The sequence below is a fragment of the Patella vulgata genome, chromosome 8 (genome assembly GCF_932274485.2).
Source record: "Patella vulgata chromosome 8, xgPatVulg1.2, whole genome shotgun sequence".
Taxonomy (NCBI): Eukaryota; Metazoa; Mollusca; class Gastropoda; family Patellidae; genus Patella; species Patella vulgata.
Genome location: NC_065886.2, coordinates 35,796,582 through 35,807,201, shown reverse-complemented (window position 1 = coordinate 35,807,201; position 10,620 = coordinate 35,796,582). Strand labels below are relative to the sequence as shown.

Sequence of the window (10,620 nt, the reverse complement as noted above, 5' to 3'; positions counted from 1 at the left end):
AGTATTAAATATAGGCCTATGAATTGATAGACACAATAGACCGATATTAAAACCTGCTGAAGTCCCGAAAAGATTAGATTTATTAAAATATATTCATATTTCCATTTATTCAATATCCCTTTAAAGAGAGTTATTTTAATCTATACGGGTCAGGTATCGTTTAAACAAGCAAACATATTTCATATTCACTACATGTACATGTGAATGAGGTCTATCAAAAACTCGACCAAGTAACCGTAGTAACCGTTTTTGTTCTTTAATATTATTTGTCATACACAAATAACTTAACTTTTTTCTTTCCTCTTACTCATAACTCGTGCAATATACATATTACAATATGTAGGTTTCAGTTATCAACTTTTGTCTATTGCACAGAATATTTTCCGCCTGTCTGACCCAGGTACATATTACCAAACGATAAGTGACACTGGATAACCGTGTACAAGGCGGACGTTAAGAAACTGAAAGTAAATGGGCGACATTTACAGAAAAGATGTTGTTAATTTTACTGATTTGTGTATATTCACTTCTAGTAACAGGTAGGCACCTCAGCATTTCATATTCTTTTTACTTAGGATATTAGCTTTGTTCTGGTCAAGTAGTGTCCAACGTGTTTTAACTTCCTGTATGGCAAGTTATTAGCTGATGTATTGGGGGTATATGAAGATGAATGATATATCACTCCCTTAGGCTACTATCAATATTTCGTCGGTGTGTTTATTAATGAATTTATGAATGTGGTATGTGTTGGTGTAGAACGCTTTCTCGCCTCCTACCTTAGTCCAGGATGTAGACCAATACAATTGGTATTGATATTCTATCATCCAGTATCTAAATGGAAGGTTGACAGATGAAATAAAATGTGGTTTAACGTCGTACTCATCTGCGCCGACTGGGATAATGAAGACAGGTATACGCCATACTGTGTGCTATGAGTGAAATTATGTGCGGACACCGATACTACGACCTACTCTTATTTCGAATTTCAAATTCCAACTGTCAAGGGTTACTTAACGGGCACATCCATTTGTACAAGGGTTCTCAGGTTATCGTCCCATCTGAAAGACCAGAATCTGTTCTTTGTCAGCCCCCCCCCCCTCCTCTCCTGCACCACTGACAAGGGGAAACCACGCGAGAAAATCCCGACGAACTTACATGGCATACACACAGAACAAACCCGGTATCCAGCGTCTTTCTCATTGAACCACCCCTTCCTATAGATAGTGGTGAAACAACTGACAACATTAATTATAATGTGATCTTATATATAGACAAGAATTAATATAATTATTTTATCTGGTTTCAGTTAAATGTGAGTGTGACATAGTTACTGTACAAGTTTCCAAACAGGCTACATTAACATTTGATCTACAAAACAGCAGTTCTCTGATAGAAGTAATGCATAATAACAGATCAATATTAGTTGGATCGAAATTTTTTAATAATATAAGTTATAAAGTTATAAACCATACCGAAGAACACTTTAGTTTTAAAATAGTGAACGTGACTAGAAATGATGCTGGTATTTATACAGAAGGACCAGTTGGTTCATTAGCATGTATACAACTCGTTGTAACAGGTAAATGTTATTATTATTATCATCACTTTAATCATCATGATCATTTACGTTTTTTCTATATTTCGGCAGAAAATTACTCAGTGTGAATTTGATTGAAAGCCAATGAAATTAAACGAACTTTAAAACGTGTACGTAATAGATCTACTAGTGGTACAATCTGAACAAAATTAGGATTCACTTAGTATGTTATTATGTAATATTGTATTACCGTAGATAAGCCAGCAACATCTATACAAGCCCAACATCAACCGGTTTTAAAGCATATTAAAGAAAATGGTGAATTAAAGGGGAAGATAAGTCTGACTTGTATTGCAACATCTACAACCAAACGAACTGATCATAATTTACCTATGATATATAGATGGTTTAAACATGGTATATATTATGATAATGGTAGAATACTACAAGATAGAGATGTTGATATAAATGATAAAGGAGATGATATAATCTGTATAGCTACATATGATCCGGATTGTAAAACTATTTTACGGGATTTAAAACAAGATGCTACACTCACAACAGGTACGATGGTTTATTTTTGTAAAATAGTTCAGCAGTGTGCCTTGGTCATTTTGGTAAGGCATTGAGTCAGTCAAAGTTGAACATTTTTAATAAACTGCAGTAATAAATAGCTATTTTACTTCCCATTCCTTGGAAACATCTCTGTCACTATCGTATCAACATTGCCACCGTAGAAATTTCCAACGAGAAAAAAGTTGTAGCTATTTGTTTTTAGATGTATGAATTTCTACGTGCTTTGGTATGTTGAGATCTGATTTTGATTCATCCCATTAATTTAGTTATGAAATGATTTTATATTTTCCATTCATATAGTTACCACAGATAAAGAATGTAAAGATGTAGTAGGTGTTTCAGAAGTGTTTACTATTCAACCGCTGTGTGAGTTTTATTTACATTTGTATTTAATATATATATTTTTTATGTACACTATAATATATTGTTATTTGTGTACACTATATATATTGTTATTTGTGCACACTATATATATTGTTATTTGTGTACACTATATATATATATTGTTATTTGTTTACACTACACATACTTCAATGTGATAAATCCCATTCAACAAACTGTCGTAACAAATTATAACAGTTAATAACGTGAACTTTCTATCAACATAACCGACAAACTAATGTGCGGAACTGGGTTAATTTTGTCACATGTATGTTTATTTAAAGGCTCTCGTCCATTAATTGGGGTCCGAAACTTCATCGCCAGTTGTTGAGGTAGGGGAGGGATTTTGTACACGATATATATTGTTATCTGTTTACACTATATATATTGTTATTTGTGTACACTATATATATATTGTTATTTGTGTACACTATATATATTGTTATTTGTGTACACTATATATATTGTTATTTGTGCACATTATATAAAAGTTGAAATGATTGTGGGTATTGCTTAAAGGTCAAAATGACCAGTTGGGTTCCACAATCACAGTTCAAGTCTCGATGGGCCATTTTAAGCAACATGAATCACTTGCAAGTTATAATATTGTAATAGATGAACCTCTATTAGACATATTAGTCCACAAACGATTCAATTCCGTTCAGTATTCACAAAGAAGCGGATTGAAATTTCATCGATCTATGCTTCTCGTTATGCTTGTCGCCATTTTGTTGTCCACGAGAATTAAATAATAGGTCTGTTTTCAATACGATAAAATCCAGACAGGGACATTTTCTCGAGTTGACTTTTTGTGTTGATAAACACAACCAAACCTCACCACTACTATCTGATACGTACAGTTTATATTATAAAAATATTACTAATTTAATATACCCAGTCATCAAACGTATCAGTGATCATATGTAAGTAATTTAATGCATATAATTATATAGTATCAATATATATAGTATGTAAACATATTGTTGACTCATTAAGTAATAAAATATTGTTTTACAGATAGGCCATATTATGATATACCATTAATCTATGATTACCAAACCTTATAATTATATTACAGATGGACCATATGATATACAATTAATCTATGATGATACAAATCTAAAACCTGGTGAAGAAATAACGAAACGTGTAGGAGAGGAATTAACAGTTAATTGTACGAGTGATTGTAATCCAGCATGTATTATCAGTTGGTATAAAGATGGGAAGATGCCGAGTTCTAATCAACAACTCAATCTACCAGATGTACAAGAATCAGATGATGGGGTTTATACATGCACAGTATACAATATACATGGTACCAAAAATGTATCCTTTACACTATCTACCAATCCACCTTCTATTAAAACGACGACAGCCATGGAAATAACAACTATTGCAGATAATAAACACCAAACATCTTTTATCCTAGATCTACCTAGTGAGTAATTTATTGAATATTAACTTCACATATTCACATATTCAGTTACTCAGTTGGTTTCCTCCAAACTGTCCAACTTTGTATATTAGTGAAGGTCTTGTACTGTAACAGACTATATGTAAAAGGTTGGAATGATTACACAACAGATACAAATTCAGTACTACCAAACCCCACCAATACAACCTGACATCCACTGTTTATAAACATTGAGTATGTTGGGAAATATTGTGTTGATGTTCAGAATGAAGGTGGAAATCTGACACTATGTAGTAATTTTCAAGGTGGGCATAGAATTGGTTGCCATACATATCCAAATGCTAGTAATAGTATAATATAATGTATGTAATGGTTTAATGTTTAACTTTAATTTACGTTTACAGTATTGACAGACCCTGATTGTTGTCCACCAGCAGAAAACTCAATGTCAAGTGATGACGTCACTTTAGTTGACGTTGGTGAAAAGATAATGATAGTAAGGGAGATAACTGGGTATCCTAGACCTTCAATAGAAATGGAATCGATGATATTACCAGTAGGGATTAACCGTCATTACCGATACATTAATTATACCCTGATTAATACAACTAAACCACATCATTATAATCTTAGTCTTTCTGTTTATGTTGTTACCAAACATTACATTGGTAAATACTGTATTTACTTAAAGAACAAGTATGGAGAATTGCGGGTGTGCCACACACTAACGCAGGGTTCGTATATTATTATTACAGAGCTATTCCATAATAACCTAATTCGTTTTTATAAATTAGCAATCGAGGACCCGTGTGCAGGTGACCTTTCTTGGGCATAGCATGAACCACCAAGAAAAGTTAAATTATTAATAAGAGCAAAATAAGAGTAACGTCTGAAACTTTACACAAATCTATGCCCATAAACCTAAATACGTTAACCTTTATAGTATGGCATACCGTCTTACTCCGCACCCGCAATATTCATATCAACCTCAAAGCAACGACAAAAGGTGTCAATTGTCTATGATAATAAACGGAATCTTTTAAACAAAAGGTTACCTTTCTTATTACAGCTACCAATGACTTGATTAATACTTCTGTTGAAATTACACCTACTGGAATTATTATCATCATATGTGTTATTGTGCCCTGTCTAATAATAGCTCTCTGTATAATTGGTTTAGTTATTGTCAAGAAATGTTTTAACAGTAAGTGATATATTTTCATAATAAAATAGATTTAACGGCAGCTTTAACGGGATTTTTATAGAACATTTAACTGTGCAAACATATGATCTAGATTTGGGACTACTGTTGACACCCAAGTAAGTTTAGTTTACCAGAGATTCGGTAGGGGGGGGAGTAGATAGCCGAATGGTTAGCACGTGCGTGCTGTATCATAAGGTCTGCCATTGAGTCAAGTGATGTGGTTTCGATTCCCCGGTTGTACGTGACATGGAGTGGGGTCGCCTGTCCAACCTCGTGGGTTTTCTCCGGGTCCTCCAGTTTCCTCCCATTGCCAAAGACCCTTACGCGCAAGCGAAATGTTGAAATAAAATTGAATGGTAGTGCCGAAATGACCAAATTTGTGTCGAGTGGGCGTTAAACCCCATCTCTCTCTCTCTCTCTCTCTCTCTCTCTCTCTCTCTCTCTCTCTCTCTCTCTCTCTCCGGGGATTCACCCCTTTCCAGGATTGAAAAATAATGTTATAATTCGATCTATTTACAGAGATGGCTCCTAAGACAAGAACCATTCCTCTTGAACATCATGATGAACAATTTGCTATGCAACAGTTTTCTACAGATATTACCACTCTGAATAGGCCTAGTAATAGAACAGTGGTACTTGACAGGGAGTCTTTAATTACCTCTTCAACACATGTATCTTCTGATTATGAACGACCAGTTTCAATAATTGTCCACCGACTACCTGATTATGATCAGGAAGAAAATATAAACAATGGGGTCGAAGATGAAGGTCAAGAAGAAGATTCTGGTGATAATGATTTTAATGATGCCAACACAGCATCCCTGTGTATGAACTCTCCCTCATCAGTACCAAATGTCTATGAAAAGCTCAATAAAGATACCCGTATCACACAATTACGTCCGTATCAGCAACTAAACTTCAATGGTAAACCACGGAATGCTGACCATACCTCTCCTAAATGTATCAATACAGAACCAATGACATTACCATATACAAGACTTGATAGACAAACGATGAACCAAAGACCAAACTCTTATGAGAAACTAAACGAACACGATGAAGACAATAATAAGTAAGACAATCTGTCTAAACACTCTTCGTTAGACATCCTACATAATTATATTATATGTAAAACTAAATCTGTCTATTACAGGTCTTATGTTAGCTTCAAATGTTATATTAACTATTATTTAGACATTTATTAACATGACAAGCCTATAATCAACTAACTGGATTTAAACATCTGCGAGACTTAAAAATTTAAATGGACAATCGAGGCTAGGTCTCGGTTATCAAGTACCGTTGCTACGATTATGAACGATCTACGCTATACATTCATGGCTTCGCTCAGAATAAAGTAATTTGAATGAAATCTTCAGTATATTCATTTTTCATTAATTTGAACTATTATAGCAAGAATCGTTAGTTCTTTATCTAAATCTTACATGTATCTTTACGTAAATATCCTTTTTATGAAAATTTACTTTGCTGCTTTCGTTGATGTTTATTCAGTTACATCATGCAACAGCCACATTGATAATTAGTAAAGTATCCGAATTAGTAAACTTCCTTCGATCCTTGAAATATCGTTTAAATAGAAAATCACTAAATACCTTATATTCTTCCTTCGTTCTGCCGCACATTAATTATGCCGATGTTATCTGGGACGGGTACACTGACCACTTATGTGATAATCTCGAATACCTTCAGCTTCACGCACTACGCACCATTTGTGGAACAGTTAAGGGCACCAGCCATGTTTCTCTTCACCCAAAGAAAGACGAACTCGACACAAATTAAAACTACTATTCAAAATTATCAATAACCTAACCCCTCCTAATCTGAAGAATCTCATAAATCCTGAACCAACAAATAAATATTCCCTTCGGAACGAAGATGAAATAAAATAAATTCGATGTAATACTAAAATCATTTATCCCATCCGGTATGAGAGAGTGGAAAAAACTTTAGAATTCTCCGACCATCTCTCCAAATCAGATATAAAAGTTGCTCCCTTTTACTATAGCGGTCAGCGGAAGCTCCAAATAATCCATAGTAAACTAAGACTCTGGTGCTCTGACCTGCAGAGTCACAAATTCCTTACAAAGTTGCTCCCTTTTACTATAACGGTCAGTGGAAGATCCACATAATCCATAGTAAACTAAGACTCTGGTGCTTTGACCCGCAGAGTGACAAATTCCTTAGACATGTCGCTAACAGTCCCGCGTATCTCTGCAGTCATATATTTGAAGATCCCGATCACTACCTCCTGCGATGTTCTTTACATTCAAATGAACGAAGGGAAACCCTAGACAAACTACAACACTCATGATTTTAAAAACATATACTGTCTCATATTCCGCTCGACAACCTCAACCTAGATGTACAATAACATGTCAAACAGGTATTAATCTCGATCAAATGGTATTTTATTTTCAATTTTATGCGTAACTTTGGCTTGTTTCTCTAATGTTGTTTATTAACAAATGTATGCTTGTGTATGCAAAACTAAAACCTATTATATATATATACTGTACATTTTCATACATTTTATTATATTTATATAATATGTGCTTATTTTGACATTTTAACTATGTATATACAACCATTTGCGTTAATATATATTATGTATATATATATTATTTAGGGAGAGGAGTTGTTAAAAAAAATTTTAAGACAGCGTGGTTGAATCGAATAATTGTTTTATATATTTGTCAGATTTTTCCATTTTTTGAGGAAGATGTGATGAAGATTAGATTAGTTAACTATAGGTGTTACTCTAAGGTTTCATTTAATTTTTACTTACTTTCTGTTATTATTATTACGTATTTCGTTTATTTCTATTTTTCCTAACACAGTCTTAGATTAATCCCACATATGAAGGGTAATTTATGTCAATAGTTATAATTCATTGACTTGATTTCTGCTTTATAAAACTGCCTTTTGTCAATTGGAAAATAATCGAAGTCTCCCTCTCTCACTATTGAGTCAGGGATTGCAGTTTTGTTTTTATACGCCCACATTGAAATGTGGTCGTATATTGTTGTCACCCCCGTCCGTCCGTCCGTCCGTCCGGCGTCCAGAATTGACTTTAAATTTATATAGTGTTTAAGGTCATGAGATAAAGAAGCCTATTGATTTTCAGCGATTTCCGATAATTACTGCCAGAGTTATGGCCCTTGATCACTTTGAAAAATCTTGTGGATGCTTTAGAGGCTAAAGTTGATATCTGATTGACTTTAAATTTGTACACAGTGTTTACGGTTGTGAGACGAAGAAGTCCAGTGATTTTCAATGATTTCCGATAATTACTGCCAGAGTTATGGCCCTTGATTACTTTGAAAAATCTTGTGAATGCTCTAGAGACCAAGGTTATCATCCGATTGACTTTAGATTGATACACAGAGTTTAAGGTCTTGAGACGAACAAGTATATTGATTTTCAATGAAGTTTGATAACTGGAATCAGCTAAATCCATGATATTAAATGTTTCGTATACTAAACATTAGCATGGGACAGAACTAATTAATCTGATAATTAGTTAATGAGTTGTTGCTCTTTATCAGATTTTAGTGTGTTATAAATGTTTCATTACCGACAATAGAAAAAATGTGTGACAACTCTTAGCTGCTGTGGGCGTATCTTTCGTTGCTTGGCAACCTATCTTTTTAAATGTGGTTTTTATTATTATTATTATTATTATTATTATGGTGTATTTATATAGCGCATCTTTCACCTAAGTGCCCAGATGCTCTTTACAAACTTAAAAAAGATAAAATAAATAAGAATAAAAAATACATGTAAATAGTCAAAGGCAAAAATAAGAATATATAAAAATTACTGAACCAAAATGGAAATATAAAAACAACTAAGTTAAGAATTTGGATAAAAAGACTGTATCACAGTTAATAAAAGGCTTTGGTAAATTCTATAAGTTATTGGGAGCCAATGGAGATTAAACAGTATTGGAGTTATATGGTCATATCTAGAACAGTCTGAGATGAGACGAGCCGCTGAATTTTGTAGTTTTTGTGGTCTGTCCAACGATTTATTTGGAACACCTGACAGCAATGAATTAAAAATTATCTAGTCTAGAGATAACTAGGGCTTGTATAAGTGTTTTTGTTGCATCAATTGTTATAAACTTCTTAATTTTGGCAATGTTCCTCAAATGAAAGTAGCCAACTTTACACACATTGTTAATCTGGGACTCCATATTCATGTTAGAATCGAAAATTACACCAATGTTCGGGCTGCAGTAGAATTAGCGATGGATGACTCACCAACACGAACAGAAAGATCACCATCTAGCTTTGAGAGGTTGTGTTTTGAACCAATTACCAAGTACTCAGTTTTGTCATCGTTAAGTTTAAGGAAATTCTGCGACATCCAGAGTTTTATATCATCTATACATTTTTCAATATTAATAGTTTAAAACTGTCGGGATCTGATGGCTTGAAGGAAATATACAGTTGGGTGTCGTCAGCGTAAAAGTGAAATTCAAGTCCGAATTTGCGAACCAGAACGCCTAGTGGGGATGTATACAGACTGAACAGTATAGGCCCTAGCACTGACCTTTGCGGAACTCCAAATTGAAGCAAGGATTCAGCAGAAGAGCTGTTTCCAACCAGAACCCTTTGTGTTCTATTGCTGATGTATGATTGGATGAGGTGCAGTGCATTGTCTTTTATTCCAAAGTCCGTTTCAAACCGGTCTAACAGAATATGGTGATCCACTGTGTCGAAGGCGGCTGATAGGTCTAACAGTATCAGTAAAACACAGTTATGATTATCCATAGTTGTGTGAATATCATTATGAACTCTTAGTAATGCCGTTTCAGTGCTATGGTTCTTCCTGTATGCACCCTGAAGACGGCTGATAGGTCTAACAGTATCAGTAAAACACAGTTATGATTATCCATAGATGTGTGAATATCATTATGAACTCTTAGTAATGCCGTTTCAGTGCTATGGTTCTTCCTGTATGCACTCTGAAAAGATTCCAGTAGATCGTGATCCCTTATATGAGATGATATTTGTTTAGAAATAACACGTTCCAGGACTTTGGATACAAAACTTAAGTTTGACACGGGCCTATAATTTTTCTCAATTTCGGGGTCTAATGTTTTCTTCTTAATAAGTGTAAATATTATAGCTGCCTTAAAGATATCTGGAAAAACATTTTCCCGAATTGAAGAGTTGATAATGTTGGTGATGACACTGATTAATGCTGGTAGACAATCCTTCAAAAACTTGGTAGGGATTGGATCTAATGGACACGATTTTGAGGAACAGCTTAGGATTAACTTCGACAATTCGGATTCACTAACATTATTAAAGAAAGTAAGTGGAGGAGGAAAAGACAATGGTGTTACTGCAGGGGTTATCTCCTCTTTATCCAATTTTGATGAAAGGTCGTCTCGAATTGTGGATATTTTGGTCAGAAAGTACGACGAAAACTTATCGGCAAGTTGTTGATCATTGTCAGAATTTGGCAGAATTGTTGCTC

General features: G+C 34.2%; 1 protein-coding gene across 1 annotated transcript; it reads left to right on the top strand.

The window, feature by feature from the left end:
- Positions 1-240: 240 nt before the first annotated feature.
- LOC130014007 (uncharacterized) lies at positions 241-6,408 on the top strand. The gene is made up of 8 exons (XM_056102728.1): positions 241-539; positions 1,307-1,579; positions 1,793-2,101; positions 2,414-2,479; positions 3,573-3,932; positions 4,313-4,642; positions 4,978-5,112; positions 5,632-6,408. Exons 1-8 carry the CDS (start codon positions 494-496, stop codon positions 6,186-6,188), a joined length of 2,076 nt encoding a protein of 691 aa, XP_055958703.1. The 5' UTR covers positions 241-493; the 3' UTR covers positions 6,189-6,408.
- Positions 6,409-10,620: the final 4,212 nt, after the last annotated feature.

Coding starts and splice junctions, on each gene's coding strand:
- LOC130014007 (XM_056102728.1), top strand. CDS start 494: ATGTTGTTAATTTTACTGATTTGTGTATATTCACTTCTAGTAACAG. Junction 540..1,306: donor ATATTCACTTCTAGTAACAG/GTAGGCACCTCA, acceptor ATCTGGTTTCAG/TTAAATGTGAGTGTGACATA. Junction 5,113..5,631: donor TGTCAAGAAATGTTTTAACA/GTAAGTGATATA, acceptor ATCTATTTACAG/AGATGGCTCCTAAGACAAGA.